We start from the raw sequence: 23,744 nt of genomic DNA, 5'->3' as shown, positions 1-23,744 counted from the left end.
CCAGCCCACGTCCCAGTTCGACGGAGGCTCCGCTCACCAAGCAAGTGCACAGCCACAGACAGAACCCCAGGTTCCACGGTACCTGATCAGGACACCGCACGCCTTCACGAGGACGCAACGGCCAATCAGTAAGAAAAGGCGGGATAAACGTGTGATGTCCCCATGTGCAGAACAGAGTTAGCACGGCAGGCCTGAGACTGCGACCCCTTGGAGGCCTGCCAGCAAGACTGTCCCCGGGCTCCAGCATCCCATGGCACTTGGATTTGGGGAGTGTTCCCGCAGTTCCCTGGCTGATAAGGTAGCTCACTGGACCTAACCTCTTTTGGACAACATTGTGGTTTATGCTGAACACCAGCTCTCCTTCTAGGAGTCTGGGATTTTGTTCTGTGCTTGCCGGAGGCTGCTTCGTGACCAGCCTTCAGTAAAAATCCCAGGCCCTGAGTCCCTGATGCGCTTGCCTGGTAGATGACACCTCACGTATGTTACACTTCCTGCGACTCGATGGAGAGAGAACCATGTGAGGCTCACCCCAGTTTCCTCTGGATTCATCCAGGTGCCTTTTCCCTTTGCCGCCTGTGCTGTGTCCCTTCACTGTGACGAAAGGACACTGTATGCTGAGTTCCCTGAGTCCCCCTAGCAAAGCACCGAACCAGGGGTGGTCTTGGAGATCTCTGACACGACACATGACAGATCATCGTGCAGCTAGTAAGGAATGGCCTAGACCTACACTGAGTGACCTAGAGGATCTCCGTAGCGTAGTGTTAAGTTAGGAAAGCAAGTTGCACAAAACATACAGAGTGTGACGCCATTTTTGTACATCAACGACCTGACCCAGCCTAGACCCTACCTGAGTATAAATCTAGCTGTATATCCCTATGGAGAGAAGGGGAAGGAGCGTAGGAAGGGGGAGGGGGGTAGAAAAATTAATACACTCATAGCAAATAGTAAGTGAAAATGGAAATTATAAAATTCCTCGATGTCACTGTAAAAACTGAATATGAATAAAAGTAAGAACCAGATGGTAGCAGGGACAGATGAAAATGATTTAATTTCAGGATAAGATAATGGGAAATTAAGTTTTAGATTTCTCTTACTTCAATATAGCATCTGTAATGCATTGAAAATTCTTTTAAATTAAAAAAAGTACACACTCAATGTTCCAGTCATTATCAACACAAAATGCAACAACGAACTAATCAGAAATTCACATGCGCAAGAGTGAGGACCAGCAAGCGGCACTCACGTCTTCGTGGCCGTAGGTGCAGGCCAGGTGGAGCGCGGTGTTGCCGTTGTTGTCCTGCACGTCGGTGCTGGCCTTGTAGTGCAGCAGCAGCAGCTTCGGGGAGAAAAGGAAGCGGATGAACACAGGAGAAAGCCCCCCTCTGGCCCCACCGGCGCAGCGGCCTCGGGAAGCTCGGCCTGCAGTCTTGGAAGGGGGAGGTCACCTGTTCCCGTCTTAAATCTCATTTCCGTACACCACTGTTAAAATCATACCATTGCGCTCATCCTTCCTGACGGAGTTTAGCGGTTGAAGAAACAAGTCTACAACCCCACCCCTTCTTCTCTCAGAAGATCGAGAAGTTTCAAATCTAAGCCTAACGATTTTGTCCAGTGGACCCGGGAAGGTGCCTCGGATTCCCCATCCTCACTGCTGCTGCCGCAGAGCCGGTGCAGGACAGAGTGGGTACAACACAGGGAGCCAGGGACACAACCACCACCATACAGTGGACACACAGAGCCCGGCTCGTCCGAGCACCGGACAGCACCGCCACTCACCGTCACGCTCTGATAGCCCTTCTGACACGCCAGGTGAAGCGGAGTGGACCCGTGATAGTCCATGGCGTTCACCACAGCACCCTTGGACACCAGGAGGTCGATGAGGGATGCCTGCCCTGCAGAACAGACAACTTCACGACGGGGAAGGAGGGGGCTCTCCATCCCCAGCTGCGAAACAGCCATTTCGCCCTCTCGGTCGCTGGCATGAAACACGCCAGGAGGTGTTTTTTTCTCCTCGAGAGGAACCAGGGCTACCATCAAGTCAGGCTCTGCAGACTCAGAGCACACTGGGGGGGGCCTTGGAGGGGACCCGGGTGAAGTCCCCTCTCAGCAATAAAAGGTAACGGGAAAGAGCCTTAGACATCCACAGAAGAGCGCGTGGTTTGTCGATTCACAGGATGGATTATGCAGCCGTTTAAAAAACAGTGACAAGGAGAGATGTTCTCACATATCGCCGAGAGAAAAACAGCCCAGCACGAACAGCGCGAGCCCTTCAATATTACATATTTATACACACACACGTACACACAAGCGTGCAGACACTCCAGACACTCATAAATCAAAGTCATCGCTGGGAGACGGGAGGATGGCCAGTGACTCTGGAGGAGTTTGCGTTTCCTACCTTCAATGTTCATTTTTCAAGACAATAAAATTATCTTTCAGGGGCAGAGCACCAAGAACCCCAAGCTGATGATTCGGAGACTATTCTTGCCACCGGGACCCAGGCCTCCCTTGCTGCGGAGTCACGCGGTGTCTCCACACGGTGAGAACCACCTCTGTGTGCTCGGCCAGCCCAGGGACAGCACGTTGGCCGTCAAGGCCTGTGGGACATTTGCTTCTCTTCCCTTTCCAGCCCTTGGGCGGGGAGCCCATGACGTAGGCCCTTCCACCACCCCAACCGCCCTTGCTCTAGCAGCCAGGCCTCTGCTGGCCGCCCTGGGCCATCCCTTTGCCCTGATGACCGCAGAGGCCAGCCCGAGACCACCTACCACAGAGAGCAGCCACGTGGAGAGGTGTATGACCTCTGTCATCTCTGGAGAACGGAGTGACAACTGAGGGATCATTCAACCTCCTAAAGTGGAAGAGACAGGAGGATACACTGTGAGGACGGCACGGCACGGCCTCTCCCTGACCAGGCTGGACAAGCAGGCACCCTGAGGCTAGGAGACAGGTCACAGGCTGTGATCCCACACGTGTCTCTTCTGCCCTGTCCCAGGAATCCCAGCCCCTGCTCAGCGTCCTGCACCGTGAGGGCTGAGGCATCTCGCCCGCCACCCCTTTAGCCCTCAATACCCAGCCAAACAGCCCGACGAGGGTAACGGGAAACCAGAAATGTTCCTGGGAGAAACTGACGCTCCTCTGTCCTAAACCCACTTTCTGAGGCTGGGGCAGGCCTGGCGTGCAGCCCACCAGCGTGCGAAGTGTTTTACAGCCTCCGTTCCGCCCGAGTCTCTAAAGAGCAAGATGCTGTCGTCTCCACTTGACAGCAGAGGCGACTGAGGCGTGGTGAGGTGTGTCCTTATTCACAGCCACACAGCAAGTGCTGGAAAGTTCCACCAGACCTCGCGCTCCCGCTTCCTGGTACACGCGGCCCCCACGACACCCTCTTACCCAGAGACGAGTTTCTCGCAGTCATCGCAGAAGCACAGCGGGTGACACATCTTCTGGACGGCATCTTTGTCACGGTCGTCTTGGCTCAGAAGTCTCTCCACTTCTTTCTGGTCACCTGACGCGATGTGCTAAAAAGTGGCATCCCAGATACTATCAATATTAAGGAAAGATTCGTTTTTGAAGGTGTGAAAGTTTTGAGAGTGCTTGCAGAAACACATCTCTATGTGTTTAGGGATGAAATACTTTGCTCTCTGCGATTTCCTTCAAAGTAATCTGGCAGTAGGTAAAGTGGCTGGGGGCACAGATGAAACTAGACTGCATAATGGCTATCCTATTTATATAAATGTTAAAAATTTCCCATAATTAAAAAAAACAGGAGCTTCTAGACAGCTGAACACGGGGAGGTCTGTGGAGGTTCCTGGTGGGTGGTGCACCCTAGAGACATGGAAGCTCTGTAGCTCTTCCCTCTGTATCCTTTGCAATGTCCTTTGTAATAAGCCGTAAACAGTCTTGACAGCACAGATCGCCACAGATGGTGCGAATGCTTTGTGTATCGAGGGCCGATCAGGTTGGGTTATGTGAAAATCTGCCGTGTTGAACTGGGCGATTCTGAAATTCATTTTTTTTTTTCTATTTTTTTTTCTACTGCTGGTGATTCTGGAATTCAGATGGCCAAATTGAGGATCCCTGGTGACCCCACTAATTATAGACACAACCAGAAAGTGGTCAGAAACCACAGAAAAGTTCCCCAGAAAATTCATTTCAACCCCAGATTTGGATCCTACAAAAGAAGAACATAATTATGAAAACAACCATCATTTTCATATGAATACTACCAAGCACTTTTTATGAAATATTTAAAACAAGAAGTTACTGACTGGGCAAATCTAAGGAAAAAAGTACATAAGATAAAAAAGGAGATTAACGAAAGTGGAAAATGCACACGAAGAACCTCAATTTTTAAAAAGCGTGGTATGTACGCAGTGGGACGTTTCGTAATTCACCAGTCTATAAAAACGTTGCTTAATAAAAGCATTTCTCAAAAAAAAACAAAAACAAAAACAAAAACAAGAACAGCAACATGACAACATCCCCAAAGCAAGAGGAATGCGGGGAGGAGCAACTCCTCTCTGAACTCCGTGTGGATTTTGACACCTCACTGGAAAAAGCCTCAGCCCTCCCCTTCTTGATTCTACCATAACAGGGCTTCCTCTTGGGGAGAGGAGAATGGCTGGGATTAGCAAGAGACCCTATCAGTGCACAAACCCACAGGGCTCACCCCCAAGATTCCTGGATGTGCTCCTGCCATAGAACCCCCCTGGTTCCAGGTAGCCTAGAGGCACCAGCAGGCTCCCCCAGGAGGCCGCGCTCACGGGCTGCCTAGCGGGGGCCCCACCAGCCTCCCAGCGGTCGGTCAGTATCTGGGCGGGGAGCTGCCCCACGTGCCAGGTGATCACACCACACAGCCAGGCGCTGCACGCCCAGCCCGGCGCACACGCTCACAAACGCAACAGGGGCTCCTGGAGCCCAGAGAGGCATCGACTCTATCGGGGCTACCAGTGGAGGTGCCACTGACCCAGCCTTGAGGAACCTGTATATTCTGCTAAACTGAGAAAGGAGGACAGCCTAGGTGGAGGGTTCCGAGGCCCAGCGCCTGCCGTGTGCCACCCAGCGCAGCACACGTCGGGGGAGAAAGGGAGATGAGCTGATTCCAAATTTCAAACCTGGGCATGTCTACCACCCCTCTGACTGAGCACAAAATGAGCTTCAGTATTTATGCAGACGACCCTGATGCCCAGAGACAAAGAGACAAAGCATTCCTCACACATCTCTCTCCATGAAGACATCCCGGAGTCTTACCTTAAACAGGCAGTCGATGGGAGTGGAAGTCATCTGAGACAGTAAGCTCATTCTCTGCTTAAGAAACAGTCTGTCACCGAAGCCCTCAGACTCCTGCAGGAAAAACCAAACCACCTGTTTTATCACACATCACGAGATGCTGGTGCAAGATTCTCACAATGTAATCGCCTCCCCTGGCCAGAGCTCAACCAACCAAGGGAACAATGACGAAGCCACTGAGTCCTAAAATTACACGTTAATAATCTCATTTCTTGCCTGTGAAGGTCAAGAAATCCAAATGCACCATTTCTGTCTTCCTTTTGCACCCACACGCCTTTGAAGATGACAGGGATTAATGAAGCACGATATGAACACCGTGAGTCCCAATGATAGCCCGTCAACTGTCACCACCGACTGGGGCTTAGTGCTCTGTCTGAGTGGTTCCAAGACTCACAGTCCTCAAACAGCTGAGACCCCGTTCTTGGGAGATGACTTAAGAATCCCCCTCCCTACACGCCAACCCCAGAACCCTATCAAGGGTACCGTGGTGCCCGCAAAGAAAGGCGAGGGCAGGAGCGAGACCTTACAGGTGGTTTGACGGAGAGGCTTCCTTGCCGAATGTATTCAATCGCAGCTTCGACTGAGGTCAGGCAGTATCCCAGCTCATCTTTCGCCGAGCTGCTAAATCTGAAGTTTTTGATATAACTCAAATTTGCCATCCTAACAAAAGGAAAAAAAAAAAGTTTTAGCATTTTTATGCCCCATTAACACCTCTGCAAAAACAATGCTATTGGCTTGGGTGACTCATCAAATAGCTAAAGTCAAGTGGGACAGTGCAGGAAGCTACAGCCACTGTCCCCTTGATCTCTCTGTAGAGTGTGTGCCATTAGAAAAACAAGTAAAGCTACTTGTTACTTCCCTGAAATAGGGTAGTGTTTGGAAAGCTGATTATCATCAAGTGAGCTGTGGGTTCTAGCAGCAAGAAGACGAGCTCTGGGGCCAGAAAGAACCAGAATCGGCTTCCTGCCCAGCCACTGACTAGCCACGTGTTCCAGAACAAGAAACACAAGCTCTCTGGGCCTCAGTTTCCTCAACTGTAAGTGGAAGGACAGCCACCCCCTGCAGGAGGAAGGGAGCGGAGCCCGGCACCTGGCTCACAGGAGGTGAGCGAAGAAAGGCGCCGTTTCCCAGAGTTACACAGAAACCAGCGCAGTGCCGCGCTGCCATTTTCCACAGTATCGTAACAAAAACTGTTACCAGTTGGGGATCTCCGTTTTCACAAGCAGATACAACAGGACTGATAGCAGGTCGTCAGCACACATGGTCTCCAAGTTGACTGCAAGTGGGAAATACAAACGGACAGACGCGTGCATCAGCTCCCCACCGCCCTCCAACCGCGAAACGCACCCCAGTGAGATTCCGCGTCAGGGAGAAACGTAACCGCACAATCTCCTCTGCAGTGGCCTCAACAGATGGCAGAGTTGGGGGGGGAAAGAACACCCCTCGTTTTCAGAACACGCACGAAAGGCGGTAACTGCAAGCAGACCACACGCTGACGCCCTCCTGGACGGCTGAAGAGCCCGGCAGCAGTGGCGGCGGACACTGAGGACGTGCCCGGGGCCGTCCCCACAGCCTCGTTCTCCTCCCGAGGTGATTCCCATTTTACACGCGTGGAGTCTAACGCCCACGTGTAGCTTCGCTTTATTTTTTTCATTTTGAAATTTTAAGTCATCCATCCACATTTAAAAATTCACAGTATGGAAGAGCAAACCGCGACTGTCCCTCCCGTGCCTGCTGCCACCCAGGACACTGTTGCTGCTGCCTGCGCACCCCCCAGAGACGGTCTACGAAGGCACCGCCACACGCAGGGACGCGCGGCCGTCCCGCCCTTCCTTCGCTGCTGTTGCAAGCGCACCGCGTACGCTCTGCCGTTCCACGCAGCACGCTCTGAAGAGCAGCCCCTGTCTGCGCAAAGATCTCCCTCCTCCTCCTTATTCGTTTCTTCTTAGCTTGCTTTTACTTTCCATACCGTAGATGTTCAAACATATATAAAGTCAGGGAGAACACTCTAACAAACTGCTGAACCCCCACGCGACCATCGCCGGCTCAGCTCACTGCTGAGGACACTGCTTCTCCATCCCTGTTTTCTCGCCCTGTGTCTAACCTACTCTCCACACGAAGCACCCACCCTCAGAACAGACTCCGAGACGCTCACGCCGCTGAGCGTCAGCCCCATCCGTGTGACCCCGTGGCGCAGCGCCACCTCTTAGCAGACCTTCTTGTCTGGATGGGTGCGCCGACCCCTCGCCAGGCCCCTCCTCAAGCACGAACCTCTCTGGCTAGGAGACTGCGTGATGAGCTGCACCACCTTTCGCAAGCAGACCAGTTTCTGCTGCGGGGAGGTGCATTTGTTCAGCCGCGCCAGCTCTCTCTTCGCACGAGGTATGTTGAAGCTGTGAAGTAATTTGGCAAGCGACAACCTCAGCCCTTCTTCCTTGATCCAGTAATATGGCTCAGGTTGTGCATGTCTCCCAGCAAACATAAGTGATGGGGAAAAAAAGATAGTGAGAAGTAATCTGACTCAAGTTGGTGGCAAAACACAATGGCTTTAAATGCCACTGAGGCTGTCAGGTGACAGAGAGCTGGGGAGCTCACCGGGAAAAAAAAAGAGAGAGCTACAGCAGAAATTTGGGGAAAAGATAAAAACTCTTAGCCCCAGAAGGAAATAGCCCAAAGGTAGGGGGAGTTTAAACACAAACACTTTAGACATTTTTGTACCCCGATGAAACTTAAATTAACTCAAAAGGGAGTGCCTCTACGGCCGGGTTCCCTCAGGTGGGCAGGGGAGGAGGGGCACGCAGCACGCAGAACACACCTGGGCAAGTCGTGTGCCCACCTGGAGCCAGGTGCACAGAACCCCGTCCCTGGTAGCTCCTGTCCGGCCCGCACGCTAGTGCGTAGGTGAGGGCGGGGGCCGGGGGTGAGCGTGAAGGGGGTTACTGAACAGTCACCTGCCAACTTCAGCCCTGTTAGGTCGCAAGTAACTTCACTGCTCCTCAACCCGCCAAATCAGTGTGCCCCTCTACCGCCGAGAGGCCCCGCTTCAGGGAGAAAGCAGCACCCCGGCCGCCGAGGACGCGGCACAAACCCTTACCTGAACTCGGGTTTCACACCGATATCCTTCTGCTGAAGATCCTGAAGGCTTCTTGTGATTTTGTTAAAGGCAGCATCCTAACAACAGACGTTAACGAAGCTTCGAATTTCTTAAAAAGCACGAAACAGGGCTTCCATGCTGGGTGACGAGGGCGGAGAACCTACCTCACTGGCCTCCACGGTCCCCACGTATTTAAAGATCAGGTCGTAAACTTCGTGGTGGACGTACATCTGCGAAATCAACGGACCCCAGTTCAGGGTGTGCGCCGGGCGACAGGGAGAGCCCCCCAGCCACTGCCCCGCCCTAACCTCCACTGCCTGCTTCATCAGGCTCATCTGGGCCTCCTGCTTGGCGAGAATTTTCTGGAGGACGGAGGAGGACAGTTAAAGAGCTTGGATCTGCACGTGGCAAGCTGCAATCCTCCCTCTCGGAAGTCCTGCTGCTTACCAGGTGCGAGTCCCGCAGAAGCTGCTGGAGGCATTTGGTGTAGAGCGCGTTCACCGAGTCCTGCAGAGACAGACGTGGGGCTCTCACCGCCGGAGGCTGCGACACACGACCCTGAACGCGGGGGCAGCCCAGAGCTTCACGAGCTAACGCAAGCTTTACCAAAGCAATTAGAGGATGGACTTTTCCAACTTTTTTTTAGGTGTATATGCGTTAAAAGTAGGAAAAACTTCCCTTTGGGGTTAACATAGATGATAACAATACCCGTTTTTATACTTTATCATGATTGCCAAGTTCTCTACAGTAGCTTATATTATGCTTTTTTTTTTTTTTAAGAGAGACAAGTGTCTTGCCATATTCCCAGGCTGGCCTCGAACTCCTGGGCTCAATGGATCCTCCCACCTCAGCCTCCCACGTAGCTGGGACTACAGGTGTGCGCCACCGCACCGGCTATACTACTTTCATAGTTAGAAACAACTACACAGATCTTGCAGCAGCGGCCAAAGTTCCAGGGTCGACAGAGGGACCCGGTGCCCTGGGTGGGCTGAGACGGGGCACGCCGGGCAGGACACCAATGGCTACTGACTATGTGCTGGCGGAGGCTCTTCCTTTCGCATTCTCGGAACGTTCGGTGGAAAGAGGCAATGCTCCTGTCGAATCTCTCGGAGTGTCTCCCCAGAAATTCCCTCACATCCTCGATGGTTTTCAGGGAAAAGGGATCTGAGGGTGCCGAAGGCTCTTCTGGAAAAGAGACAGGGGTCAGGCTGGCTGAAGCCTCGGCTGTTTCCCGAGGGGAGAAGTTCCACATCCTCTTCCCTACTCCGACGGGCCCAGGGCCCCGACTTCCAGGGCACGGGGACGGACGTGCAGGGGGAATGTCCTTGTTTCAAAATATTGCAGAAGAACCACCCAGCTCCAGAACAGCCTGGGGTTCAAAAGCCTGCTCCTCTCACAGCCTCTTCCTGGGGCCAGACCCAGACTCGCCGGGGCTGCGGGCAGGACAGTGAGACTCGGCCCATTCCTGACGGGAGCCTCAGAGTGCCTTTGGCACATTGTTATCTCAATCTCCTGGGGCAAATGAAGAATTATTATTCATTACAAATAACGAGATCTCGAAGAGGCACGATGGCCGGGCTGGCTGGGTAATAATGCTGTAAGAGCAAACCCTAAAGCTGAGACCCAGAGACAAAGCCAGGACTACTGCTTTGCACAACTTGGGGGGTGCGGGTGGGGACATTTGCATCACAGGCGTACCACAGTACACTGAGGTCTGCGTGAATGGTGCCTCCTGGAATTGTGCAGTATCCAACCTGTGCAACCATACACGGCCGCGCCAATCCACATCTCCTGAGCTCGAGATGACCGATTAAATTCTAGGGAGAATTACTGCAAACAGTTATGCTGGTTTCTAGTGGGCTCTTGAATATTTTCTGGGATATTTAACCTTTACACAGCTGTGTCAGGAAGAAGTTCAACAAACATATTTCTCCAAATCAGGAGAAAAGGGTTTTTTTCCCAGAATACCTGAACTCTCTCTCTTTTCCAAAGGATGGGCTATACACAGGATGCTGAAACTTTCTTCTTTTTCATTGTAGAAAGTTTCTTCAAACAAAATGGGCACTGAGAGAAGACAGGCAAAACCAGCTCCTAATTTAATCCTGTTTCCTTGAATAAAGACATCCTGGAACAAGAAAGCCATCACTGCACCAGCGGCCGGTGGCAACCACTGTCCCGCTCTCAGCGGACCCCCCAATATGGCACTTAACCAGACCCTGCCTACCTTCACCCCAATTTGGGTTTGCTGGGACATAAACACTCTTGCTTTGGTCTTTTTAAAAAATATGCATATTTTTAGAGATGGGGGTCTCACTATGTTGCCCAGGCTGGAGTGCAATGGCTATTCACAGGCACGATCATAGCTCACCACAGCCCCAAACTCCCAAGCCCCCTGTCCCAGCTTCCTGAGTAGCTGGGACTACAGGTGCACCATGCCCAACCGTTTTGTTCTATTTGATACTAAAATTTTTTCTTTCCTCTTGGCTCACTTCAGTAGCTGTGGCTACAAAGTGCCCAGATCCTTTTTAAATGGTGCAACAGCACAGTGAGACCCTGTCTCTAAAAAAAATAAAGTAAAAGTTGCAATACAAAAAGTATTAAGCTACTTCTTGAGGAGAAGAAATCCTGTATCCTCTGAGAAAAGCAGAAGTAAAAGGGCTCTCCTGCCTAAGAGACCACAGCGATCCGGCACCGCAACGGGCACGGGCTGAAGAACGCACGGTACTGTCCCTCCACGGCCCACTCTGCCGTGGCCAGGTGCACGGGGAAGACCCGCCAAGATAAGCCCGGCTCCTCTGTCCTCTTTGTAGACTTGGGTACCAAAGAGAACAAATAAATTAACAAGGGACTGACAGCTACAGCGAGGAGAACCTTGGCAGGAAAACAGCAGTGTGTCTCGTGAGCACCAGGCTGCTGGCCCGGAGCAGACCTGCTGCAACCCTGTCCCTCCTGTCACCGTCACAGTGCCCTCGAGCCTCGGCTGCCCTGACCGTGGCAGGGCTGGGAAACACAGCCAGTCCTGGCTGGGATTAAAACTTCCCCCTCTCAGAACCTACCTGCTTCCACTTAAGAAAAAGCCAAACAAAACCCGCACAGCCCAAAGTTAACATCCACAGTGAGCCTAACTGACATCACGCGCCTCCTGACAGGAAACGCCGAGAGAGATAAAACGCCCTTTTGCGGCATCCCCTCCGAAAACGCGTGACTGTGATCTAACCCTGGGGACGCGTCAGACAAACCCACACCCAGAACAGTTTGCACGAGAAAACAAAAATGTGAATGTCATGAAAGACAAAGAAATAGTGAGGATCTGTTCCAAATTAAGGAAACTAAAAAAGATTAATGACCGAATGCATTGTGTGACCCTAGATCTAAAAAGAAAAAAGAGTATTTTTTGTTATAAAAAGATACTATTAGTGTAACTAGCACAACTTGCATAAGGACAGTATGTTGGAGAACATTCTATCGGTGCTGAATTCACGGAATGTGATCATTGCATCATAGTTACGTAAGAGAACACCTGTTTTTAGGAAACACAAGCTGACCCGTCTTGGGGTAAAGGGCACAGAGTCTGCGCCTCACTCTCGAACAGTTTAGAAAAGTACTAATAATGTGTGTGGAGAGGGTAAGTGATTAAACAAATGTGGCAAAGACGTTAACAGTTAACCAGCCTTGGGGCAACGCTGTAGGAGAGTTCTTTGTACTTTACTGCAACTCTCCGTAGGTTTGAAACTATTTAAAAAAAAAAATTTTCAAAAAAATAAAATACTCATCCCTGAAGTCCAATCTGTGGCCAAGAACCTACGTGCTTTCAAGGGCACTGGGATAAAATGCTCCCCCGACGCGGAGGAGGGGGCGTGCCGGCGACTCACCCACTCCTGGCGGAGACCCCGACCCCGCTGTGGGCGGAGGGAGAGATGCCCGGCCCCGCCCCGCCCCGCCTCCCAGACAGCTGCCGGTTCCCACCTCCTCTTTCCTCCCCCACGAAGGGCTGCTGTGCGTGGGTCACGTGCCACCGTCTCCCGCAGATGTGAGAGGCTGAGAAACAGGATCCCCTTCCTCCCCCTGCCCCCAAGCGCTGAGTGAGCAACCCTGGGTGACCCACCAAGAAATGAGTACCTTTCCACTTAAGGTCTGAAAATGCTCTTCCACTGGTATCAAAATGTAGGACTCAAACTGACAAGTGGACTGAACGCTGCTCGACAGGCTTCCTCTGCAGGGGACTAAGACCTGAAAAACACCAGCGGGTGAACATTAGGGAGACGCGTCGTTGACAACGTCAGCAGAACAGGATGTGTCCAGAGACGCTCCAGCTGGGCTGGCGGGGACCTGCTGGCAGGAGAACTGGAAGCAGACGCTCCCCACCACAGGCAGAGGGAGGACGGGGACAGCACAAGTCCTTTTCCGTCTTCGGACATGAAGACTGACAGGCCCACACTTGCTGGGTCCCCCACAGCGAAGCCCGGGCACCCCCTCTGTCTCCACTGCCCACTCACAAGTCAACGGGCTCAGGAGCAAGTCTAGGCGAAGACAGGAGCATTCGGCAAGTACAGAAAAGGGATACTAAAAAATCACACATGCTCCCACCACCCAAAAGAGAAACATGTCACACTGAAGATGGCTTTCTTCTCATCTTTTTCCTATTTTTTTTTTTTTTTTTGAATAGAGACAGGGTCTTGTTCTGTTGCCCAGGCTGGTCTTGAACGCCTGGGCTCAACTGATCCTCCCAGCTCAGTCTCCCAAGTAGCTGGGACTACGGATGCATGACACTGCGCCCCTCACCCCATGGTTTTTTTTTCACTAAAGCCTAGCTGTGATCGTAGATTGCAAGGATGCAAAGAAGGCCAAAGAAACACGGCTTCCTGTCGCAGGCTGCAGCCTCCACCAGAGATGTCTCAGGGTGCCAGGCGCCCGCTTTGGAGCAGGTTCAACCTAAAACGTGCAGGATGGTTCGAGACATCACCGCCAAGCTGGGCGCGGGGAACCAAGTGTGACCCTGAGACCACGCCGGATCTGACCTTGGTGGTGCTGAGGCTCCTGCGACAGATGTGAGATAAATTCACACCACGTCCGACCAGACAATTGGAAGAATTGGTGATGTGGGCATCGCCCGGATGGTCTGCAGAGAAACATCACAGACCTCGTGACACAGGCCGAGGGGAAAGAATTGGAGCGTGGAAACAAGGTACCTGCCTCACGAGAGAGCTGAAGGTCGCAATAATTTGCACTGAATGTGGAATACGGCCGCACACAGGGTAAGAGAAGCGGACGTGCCAGTATGAGAAGAAGGGAACGGCACACAGAAAGAAGACAGAAGACTGAGCGGAGGCCGCAGGTCGTCCCGAAGTGCTCTCTGAGTAAGACGCCCGCGAAGTTCACTGACTTGAGACCTGGGAGGATCCGAAAGGCGGGGCCTGCCCTCCCTCCAGGCAGGTGCCCGCATCAAGACAGGCTACGGATTCTCCTACCTGCTTCTCTTGTTCCTGTCACCCGGCTGCCCCTGTAGCCTTCTGAGGTTGTGGCCTCTGCTACGGAAGTTCTTTCGTTACGGCTCTCGCCCTTTGGGAAGTGCCTTTCGAAGCTGAGTGTGAATGTGTTCCCGTGCTCCCTTACTCTACGGGAGTGAGCACCGCCCCCCCAGACGCAGGTGAGGGCTCCTGAGGCTCAGGGGAAGAACTGATTTCTGCCCTGGAGAAGCCCCCTCAGTCGACGGAGAAGCAAGAGACAAAGGTGAACACCACCGTGTGAGATGCCAGTGTCATGGGGGTACTCCACGAAAGGGCATGATTAGTCACAGACAGGGGCTGAGAGTTCAGAGAAAGGATCACACCCTGGGCTGCAGTTCCAGGAGGCTTCCTGGAGGAAGCAATTCATGCTGACCCCTTGTTGCTCATTTGCACAGCAAGCATGCTTCTGGGGGCTTGCTGAACTGAGCAGGTTTGTATCGGACTTCCTCTCAACGTAACCTCAGTCTGCCATGTTTCTGGCATCATCCACAGCTAAGGACACCCTCAGGCTCAATGCACTTACAATGCCGTGGACTTGGGCCACCTTGCTGCACAAGTCGGGACGCCACTTCTGGAGAGCCAGATAGAAGGGATTTTTCAGGAGATCTTCGTCATATAGAGCCATATGGACTTCAGATGGGTCCAAGTGAGTTTCCTGGGACAAGAGAGGAAAAAACCATGAACGGCCATTTTCAGGTTTATATAACACACAAAGTCTTCATCTGGCAATTTCCAAAAAGCATCTTCGACGCGTATTATTCTCCTCCACAGACTCCATCAGGAAATATCAAATATAATCCACAATTCCAAGATGACCTGTGTATCGGTTACATGAGTAAATCAAGCTCAGAAAACCTTGTTAAACTCCAACTCATGGCAAAAGCATAAATGGCTATTCTTAGAACAGCCTACATGACCAAAATTATGACATTCTACATTCTAAAGATACTCATGTATTTTTAATGCAATATTTTAAGCACACGGAAAAGTACTGAGTAATAATGCAAATCTACCACCAGAATTAAGGAAGCTTAACATTTTGCCATGTTTGACTCAGATTTTCTTTTGAGAGATACAGTATATCCTCCGGCATGCCCCCTTACAAAGTGACTTCATCATTCTTCCCCCCATCAGAAGGTAGAGTCTACTTCCCCACCCCCTGCATCTGAGCCAGCCCCGTGACTTGCTTCGACCAATAGGCAGAACTGACCCTGTTCAATTTCTGAGTGTTAGCCTCAAGAGGCCTTGCAGAGTCCACTCTCATTCTCTCGGGCCCCCAAGATCACGATGCTGTGGAGAAGCCCACAGGACCAAAGGCCACGAGGGAAGAGGGAGGCCCAGGTGTTCCAGTGAGCACAGCCAACCCACCAGTGGAACACAGCCCCCATGGCTGAGCCCAGGTAAGACCAGCAGAACTACCTGGCCAACCCACGTAATAGTAGGAAGTAACAAACTGCAACTATTTTAAGCCACCAAGTTTTGGGCTGGTTTGTTACGCAGCAAACGCTACCTGAAACCACATCCTTTCCAATTCCAAAGCCATATAGTCCCGGCCAAGAACCTACGTGCTTTCAAGGGTACTGGGATAAAATGCTCCCCCGACACGGAGGAGGGGGCGTGCCGGCGACTCACCCACTCCTGGCGGAGACCCCGACCCCGCTGTGGGCGGAGGGAGAGATGCCCGGCCCCGCCCCGCCCCTTTGCACTGGTTGATGATGCTACCTTCATACTACTCCAAGATCCCATGTATGTTTTGCCTGTTTTTGGCCTAGATTAGTGCTGTCACACAGAAATACGTAGGAAATACGTAATTACATAGAATTACATATGTGATTTTGAATTTCCACACTAAAAAAGAAACAAGTGCAACTAATTTTAGTATTTTATTATCTTAATATATCCAAAATATATTTTCAACGTGTGATCATTATTTTAAAATTATTCATGATATGTTTTACATTCTTTTTATTCCTGCTAAGTCTTCGAAATCTGGTGTGTATTTACATTTACAGCAACTCAATTCATAGTAGCCAAGTGCTTGATAGTCACTGTGGCTAGTGGCTATTCTGCTGGACAGAGCAGGGCTAGACCACATGATTTTACATGATTACAGCTTCATAAAAGCCTTGACATCTCATAAAGAAATGTCTACCTCCTCCCTTTGCTCTCCAAAGGTTATTGCTAGTTCTTTATAATATCACATAAATTAGAATCAGCTTTGTCAATTTCATGAACAATCCTGATCTTCATTGGAAATACACTCAATTCATGAACTAGAGAGTCAGTATCTTTACAATATTGAATCTTATCATTCATAAACATGGTATATCTCTCTATGAATGTCTTCTTCCATGTCTTCCAACTAAATTTTTCCATAAATATTATACACTTTTATTAGAGTGATTATTTATATATTCTGCCTAGATTTTGCTGCTATTGTAAATGAGATTTTTAAAACGAGATTGGTTGTGGCAGGTGAGGTTCTAAAAGCAAAAGCCAAAGGACTTACATCAGAGTCGCACTGTACAGGTAAAATAAGAACACACCTACCACCACCATCAAACTGATTTCCAAAGCCAGAGTCTGCCCAGCTGTGATTTAAGACTGAAAGGTCTGCGAACAGAGGACTGCAAGCCAATCTTCCACTCACTTGCTGTTTTAAGGGTGTTGCCATCTACAAACTGCCTCACACTGCTGACCAATGTGAGCAGGTGCTTTGCACGTTTTAAGAACCATCCCCAGCTGGTCCTCCGTCTCCCTGGGCTGCCCCCCTTAGCACAGATCAGTCTGGCTGTACCAGCCTATCAGAGAGGAAGTCTACAAAATGGGCACAGAAAAGATCATATTTCTTTCTAACCACGTCATTCCAACTCCCCAAGCCTCCACCTTGGTCTGTGCAACAGAAGATACTAATACCTGCCTGCAGGGTTCCCACAAGGATCGTTTATGTGCCACCTTCACTGTTTCTGACAGACAGTACTGCACATCAATGTGCCACCAGTTACGACAAGCTCACATGGTGCCATCGTAAGAATTAGAAAAAGGTACCCCCCCCTTCCCAGTGGACACAGTTCACAGGCTGCACAGTGGCCCGTCTGACACCCCTGCTGGCCGGCACCCTGTGCAATGCATGACCTGGAAATTATACACAATGGCTCTGTTGTTAGTGTTTGACATTTTCTTTTAAACATTTACTGTCTTTTTTAAAATTTATCTTAAAAAGAAATCTTTGTTTACCCTGAACAAAAAAAATCTTATTACTACTTTAAATAGAAAAACAGTATCACTTCCCACAAAGAGAAGATACTCTTAAAGTTAAAAATTATAAAGCCAATTAATGTCATTTAAAATCTCACTAGATACTACTGCCTGCCAAAGGTGCTAAACTTAATCCTGTGGCCTTCTCTCTTCATCAAAAAGAGAAAACCAGCAGCTTTTAAAAGCACCAAGCGAATTTATCCTTGAAACAATCAGCTCAATGAAATCTGAATGAAAAACCGAATTACTTTCTCACTATGTAGCAATGTTCCATAATGCATTCTTGCACAAACACCACGCGTAACTGCATTATGAATTCTGTCCCTTACAACTAATGACAAAAACAGACACCATTTGGGAGCATCCTTGTTCTGGGCACTGCAATAACTTCTATACATCCTAATCCTATTCTAATGCTTATACTAACTCTCAATAAGTAGGTATCATTAGCCCCAGGTCATAGATGAAGAAACAGATTCAGCTGGCTGACTCAAGATTACACAGATGCCAGAATTTATTCTAAAACTCATCCCATTCACCACCACACCCACCATGTGAAATAAACACACCTGGAAATGGGTTCATTTCAGGAGCCACAGGTGGCCAGGAGCCAGCTGTCTTGGCTGCGGGCCCCCTGGGGTCTGCCTGAAAGAGGCCCCAGAGCTCCCGAAAGTCCTCTTAGGAACAAGAGCTTCGCATGAAAATGTCTGCGTATAATCCCTTCCTGGGCCCCTGGGATGGCTCTGCGACAATTCAGGTATTTGAATTGCTGAATTCAATTATTATCGGGGTCCAGATTAATCCTTTTATGAGTCCTCACCAGAACAACTGGATAATGCAATTTTGCTGGCACAGTCACAAGAAAAAATTCTTGGTTTCTGACACAGTTGGTTCTACGTGGCAGACTGCAAAAGCAAAGACGCTTTGGACAAAAATCATGCAAGAAGCAGGAAGTGATATGGTCAGACTAAAGCTGGGAAAAGCCCTTCTGCTCCTCAGAAAAGATGCTGGCAGAACACAGACACCTCTACCCCCAAGACGGAGGTGACAGGGACAAGCTTCAGCAGAGGCATCGACAACCTAGCTGGAAGGTAAGAAGAACAAGAGCAAGAAGGGAACAGCAGAGGGGAGAGGACGGGGGGAGGGGTGGCGGGGGATGGGAGGGACATTCCCAGCAGGGCCAAGAGCAGGGAGGAAGGTTCAGTGCAGGTACAGGAAACCCAAGACGACATGGGAAGTTGAGCAGAGGGAAGTAAAGTAATAAGACTCCAAGCAGAGTAGGTCAGAGAGGGGAAGAACAGCAAAAGAAGGGAAGGCCGCCGAATGCCACATACAACATGCAGGTCACATGCATGAACACACAGGCTCCTAACAAGCATTGCCGCCGAGTGGACAGAGCTTGCTGTTTCTAGCCTCCAGCCATCCGTTTTATCCTGAACATCAGGCCTCTTGGTCACCGATGACTGAACCCTCTGTCCAGGAGCAGGGATTCAAAGAGCTCTGTCCAACACTGTTCTCAACCTTTCTGTCCTAGTGTTAAAAATATGTAATAATCTCATACAATCTGGTGCTTAGTGCCAGAGTTGAATTCTTATACAGGGGTAAATGCTTAAAAATAATGTAATACCCTGTTAAGTTTACTTGCAAGAATTAGTTTTCTACTTTAAAATATAAAACTGGAAAGACAAGTGAAACTTACAAAACTTGTTAAAATAAATTCCATCCCTGCCGGGGCCCAAATGATGGGAAAATGTATAGAAAATCCAGTGGAGTTCATTGGAGATGCTGAAGATCTGATGTTAATCTATGTGCAGGAGAGCCATGTGAGGCCTCAAACTAGTATCCGGCATTTCAGGAGGCAACGTGTGCACTCGTGGTTTTGTGGTCTTCAACCGTCCTGCCAGCCCAGATAAGTCTGGGTGGTCAGGAACCATCTGGTGACAGCGTGCAGCCCAGCTCAGCAGAATTCGGCAAGGGAAGCCAACACCTCCCAGAGATGCACTCCCTGCTGAAATCTCACAGCTGTGGCTGCTCCCGTCCTTCAGGGCCCTGACCAAAGAGCATGACCCAAGCAAGTGAGGAGAAATAGCCTCTAGTTGGTCTAATTTGTGAGTCAGAAGGAAAGGGCAAAAAGGGAAAACTTTCTATTCATCTACTTTTAACACCAGTGGGAGCAATTTGGTGATGTAATATACGTTGTTATCGTCACTTGTGTCCTTCTCGCCTGTGACATTTATGGATCCTGTCCACACTTTTCTCAAAGCTCCTCGGTAAAGCACCCAGCAAGCCTGCATCTGGCTCGCTGCAGGCACACAGCTGCTCACCCACTCGAACACATGACAGCAGGGTGTTGAGAGGAAGCTCAGGCTTCCAGGGAGAGATCATCTCTCACAGGGGCTGGAAATCCACTGCCCATAGCCAGGGTAGGAGAGGGGCTAGCCCCAGGCACAGCCAAGTAGGCACAAAAGCAAAAAGCTGAAAACAAACAGAGTGCTCAGAGCCAGCCCAACACGGTGACAGCTGGAACGTGCAGGGTTAGAGAAGGAGAGGAGGCCCCAGGACCAGAGCAGGGTGGGACCAGGGAGGAAACGGAAGAGTTTGGAGGGGCTATTGTGCTCCAAACGCGGCCCCATCGCCCTGCTCCTGGAGCTTCAGGTGGAACCACCAAGCACCCACTCTCTGCCAGCATCTTGGGTGGAAGGACACTTCTCAGTGTCCCTCAGATGGAGAAGCAACCTCAGGACAAATCAGGTTCACACTCTTCTGGGCTGGATCCTTTCTAGGCCTGGTGTCTGCCATTACGTGGTCACGTTCCTCTGCTCCTCTGTGAGAGGATGAAGTTTTTGGACACCAGCCTAATACTGGCAACTGATAACAGCGAGAGCCCCAAGAGAGCAGATGCCACAGAAACACTAACCAGCACACGGAAACGTCGATAACAGACCCAGCAGCGGCGCCCATGAGGACAACATGGGCCAACGGCCACAGGTAAAACCCTGACCCCAGGCCCTGGGCAGACACTTCTGCTGCCCTCCCAGTAATGCTGCCAGGCAAGGCCATTTCAGGGGGCAAGTCAAGGCTGGGAGAGCTCCCCCAAGGTGAAAGGTGGGAATGTCCAACTTCAGGGCCCCTACTGCTTTCCCGCCACTAGGGCTGGTCAGCAGAAGTCTCTGCTCCTGCCCCCATCCTGCATCCCCTCCCCACCTGTCCACCCGAGACACAACAAAGTGATCTTTCCAACAGTGGGCTTCCCCTCCGCTCCCTATCGGATGAACTCTCAACTTCTCTGTTTGGTACCGGCCAATATCTGGCCTCTGTCCACCTTTGCGGCCTCATCACCCTCTACTGTCCCCAAAGCCCCGCAAAAAGATTGGTTCTCCCTCTTTCCACCCATTTTGTCCTGAAAACTACTATTCCCCTGTCAAGACCCCGGTGTGGCCTGTGGGTGGCTGAGACGCTCCTCCCCAGAGAATGGTCAAGGCCTGGAGTGCCCGGGCCCCGGCAGCGAACAGCCAGCCGCAGACTCCACCAAACGACAGGCCCCTGGGCGAGCGGACCCAGTACTGCGGACCCCAGGCTGCCTCAACACCAGGCCTACAGGAGACAAAACGTTAATATCCACCGCTCTACTCTAGGACTGGTGGGGAGGAGGCATTATTTGGTTAAAACAAGGGCCTGTCTCCGAGAAATCCCAAAACTTGGAAACTCCCAGCTCTCATGCAACTTTATGGTCCCTCTAGTCTCGCCCCCCTTGTTCCCGGAACGTCCTAAACCTTGAATGAAGACGCATCACTTGCTCCGCAGCCCAGCACCGGCCACGGGTGCCCACGTACCCCGCGCCTCGAGGGGCGGCCGGGGGGAGGGGACGGCCGGGTCGCGCGCCGCTGGGCAGTCCAGTTCCCGTGAAGAACGGAACAGACCCGAGTCCGGAACATCTCTCAGTGCTTGAGAAGTGATGTTTCGGGGGACGAAGGCCCCGCCGGGAAAGGCGGGCAGGCAGGGATCCCCTCCGCCTGACCACCCGGGAAGGCCACCAGCCCGGCGCGGGGCGCAGACCCCTCCCCGGAGCCCCTCCACCGGCCCCGCAGGCGGCCGGGAAGCGGCGGAGGCGACCCCGCGGGAGCGACGGCCCCGCCCGCTGTCCCCAAGTCCGAGCTGCTGGGACCCGGCCCCGCCCGCCCGCCTCGGAGCCGCGGGGGCCAGGGACGCCTTCCTCGCGCCGCCCCTTCCTCCGAACCAGGGCAGGTGGGCGCGCGGGGCCGGAGCGGGCGGGCGGCCACCGGCGGGGGCCGGGGCTCGGGGACAGCCCGGGAGGCCACCAGCGGGGACCGGGGCCCCAGCGGCGAGGGAAGGGCCCCTCCCCCTGCCCCCAGGCGCCGCCCGGACTCCGGCCCGACGCCCAGGGAGGCGCGCGGACACCGGCGGAAGAACACTTACGGGAAAGGCTACATGGCTTCATCCCAGCCTTCCCCGGCGCAGGCGGCACCTCCCGGCGCGCCGCTCGGACCTCGGCGCCCACCACCCTAGCGCAGCGGCTGGCTCCACGGCCCAGCCCTTACCCACCGTTGGGCGGAGCCGCGCCCCCGCACGGCCCAATGAGTGGCCGTGCTGATCCGGAGAGACGTGGACACGGAGCAATCACGGAGCCCGGCCCGGCTGGGGGTGGGACTCAGGCGGCTCGCAGCGCTTCCTACTCAGGCAGCCCCGCCCAGAGCCCACGACTGCGCGTGCCCAGACGGGGGCGGGGCCGAGGGCCGGTCTGGCCCAGGGGTGGGGTCCGCCTGGGCGGCCGGGAACCTGCGGGACCGCAGTGGGAGGAGAGTCCAAGCTGGACAGTGCGGCCGGGGCTCGCTCTTCACCGCGCGCCTTGGGGGCACGAAGTGCCCAGGCCTGCAGGCACCCCACGTCCTGTCCAGCAGGGTTTGGGAGTCAGCGTCCCTGGGCTCTAGTCCGCTCGCTTGCAGGGACTCTGCGTGAACTAACCCCTTTGACCCGGCCTCAGTTTCCCCGTCTGTGAAATAGGGAAGGGTTGGCTCTCCCGCGTGCTAATCTTGCAGAACTGTAATGGGATGCAGGGAGGGAGCGACGAGGGACCCACACGTGACCTCCCCGCGCGGGGCCCCGCCTCCCCTGATCCGGGGGTGGGAGCTCCGGGCCGGGCCGGCGGGAGTGGGCGGATCCAGGACCGGACACCGCCCTCTGCAGCGGCTGGCGGAGCGCGCGGCTGGCGCCCGAGGAGGATGGGGTCCGTGCCCTCGGCATCCCGGGCAGCCGCCGTGCGGGCGAGGGCAGTGCGCAGACCCGGAGTGTGAGCCGCGTGCGCCCGGGGAGCATGGACCAGGGCCCGGGACGCAGCTCCTAGGCTCCCCCCGGCGCCTGGTCTGCTGGGGCGCACGTCGCGGGTCGCGGGCGGGCGCCGTCGCTCACGGGCCATGAGGAGTGCTCCGGCCACCTGGCCCGGGGCTGGCGTCGGGGCTGGCCGCGTCCTGCCGCGCTGACGGCGAGGCCGCACCGGAGCGCAGCGCCATGGCGAGGGAAGAGTGCAAGGCGCTGCTGGACGCGCTCAACAGGACGACCGCGTGCTACCACCACTTGGTGTTGACCGTCGGCGGCTCGGCGGACTCGCAGAACCTGCGGGGGGAGCTGCAGAAGACGCGCCAAAAGGCGCAGGAGCTGGCGGGGGCCGCCTGCGCCCGGCTGACGGTCGCGCTGCGCGACCGGGGCTTGGTCGCCGAGGAGCGCTCCGAGTTCGAGCGCCTGTGGGTGGCGTTCTCCGGCTGCCTAGACCTGCTGGAGGCCGACATGCGACGCGCGCTGGAGCTGGGCACCGCCTTCCCGCTGCACGCGCCGCGGCGGCCGCTGGTGCGCACCGGGGTGGCCGGCGGCTCTGCGGGCGTGGCGGCGCGCGCCCTGAGTGCCCGCAGCCTCCGGCACGAGGCACAGGGCGACTTCGACGTCGCGGACCTGCGCGAGCTGGAGCGCGAGATCCTTCAGGTGGGCGAGATGATCCACAACATGGAGATGAAGGTCAACGTGCCCCGCTGGACCGTGCAGGCCCGGCAGGCGGCGGGCGCCGAGCTGCTGTCCAGCGCCAGCGCAGGTGCCTCCTCGGCCGGGGTCGTGTCTGTGGAGGAGCGCGCGGGGCCCTGCGACCCCAGCAAGGCCCTGGCCGCCACCGTTTTCAGCGCCGTGCTGTTGGCGGCGGTGGCCCTAGCCGTGTGCGTGGCGAAGCTGAGCTGACGGACGCCCAACGCCCGCCCGCCACCCCCGCTCCCTCCCGGGAGACCAGACTCCGGATGGGCTTGGGGTCTGGTTTGTTGAAGGGGATTGGTTCTAAAACCCCGTGTGTGCATGTGTGCACGCGCGTTTCAAGCACACACCTGCCTGGGCAGGACCTGGTTTCCTCTCGCCGGCCTGGGAGGAGTTAAGTTTGTGCGGGCGGCAGGGCATTACCGCTGATGTCTGCAGGAGCTTTGCGCCCTATTAATAGAAAACCGTCACAGTGACCCCAGATCTCTCCGAGTTAATGAGTCAACACGTATGCTGCTGGGCGCCTTGACAGGGAGTCCAAGTTCGGGGCCCATCCCTGCCAGCGTCGC

At 53.4% G+C, this 23,744-nt stretch overlaps 2 protein-coding genes across 4 annotated transcripts in view; one reads left to right on the top strand and one right to left on the bottom strand.

The window, feature by feature from the left end:
* The window catches only part of ANKRD27 (ankyrin repeat domain 27 (VPS9 domain)), a 35,874-nt gene extending 14,203 nt beyond the window's left edge, over nt 1–21,671 (bottom strand). For 2 of the 3 annotated variants that reach the window (XM_012647033.1, XM_012647034.1), the window contains exons 1-17: nt 21,583–21,671; nt 14,411–14,542; nt 12,500–12,610; nt 10,349–10,505; nt 9,411–9,565; nt 8,828–8,887; nt 8,689–8,742; nt 8,545–8,610; nt 8,381–8,457; nt 7,558–7,679; nt 6,484–6,562; nt 5,814–5,946; nt 5,248–5,340; nt 3,388–3,515; nt 2,766–2,848; nt 1,777–1,892; nt 1,244–1,336 (exon numbers count right to left, since the gene is read on the bottom strand). In XM_012647033.1, the coding sequence (XP_012502487.1) occupies nt 1,244–1,336; nt 1,777–1,892; nt 2,766–2,848; nt 3,388–3,515; nt 5,248–5,340; nt 5,814–5,946; nt 6,484–6,562; nt 7,558–7,679; nt 8,381–8,457; nt 8,545–8,610; nt 8,689–8,742; nt 8,828–8,887; nt 9,411–9,565; nt 10,349–10,505; nt 12,500–12,610; nt 14,411–14,512 (1,629 nt within the window). In that variant the 5' untranslated portion in view covers nt 14,513–14,542; nt 21,583–21,671. Of the gene's footprint in view, nt 1–1,243; nt 1,337–1,776; nt 1,893–2,765; nt 2,849–3,387; nt 3,516–5,247; nt 5,341–5,813; nt 5,947–6,483; nt 6,563–7,557; nt 7,680–8,380; nt 8,458–8,544; nt 8,611–8,688; nt 8,743–8,827; nt 8,888–9,410; nt 9,566–10,348; nt 10,506–12,499; nt 12,611–14,410; nt 14,543–21,582 lie in introns of those variants that run through there. The other variant, XM_012647036.1, reaches the window with a different exon arrangement.
* Nucleotides 21,672–22,628: 957 nt separating this feature from the next.
* RGS9BP (regulator of G protein signaling 9 binding protein) lies at nt 22,629–23,385 on the top strand. The gene has a single exon (XM_012647032.1). The coding sequence runs from the start codon at nt 22,672–22,674 to the stop codon at nt 23,383–23,385; it is 714 nt and encodes a 237-aa protein (XP_012502486.1). The 5' UTR covers nt 22,629–22,671.
* The last annotated feature ends 359 nt before the right edge of the window (nt 23,386–23,744 follow it).

This window comes from Propithecus coquereli, unplaced genomic scaffold (assembly GCF_000956105.1).
Source record: "Propithecus coquereli isolate 6110/MARCELLA unplaced genomic scaffold, Pcoq_1.0 Scaffold254, whole genome shotgun sequence".
Taxonomy (NCBI): Eukaryota; Metazoa; Chordata; class Mammalia; order Primates; family Indriidae; genus Propithecus; species Propithecus coquereli.
This window is presented reverse-complemented; position numbering and strand designations above follow the sequence as displayed.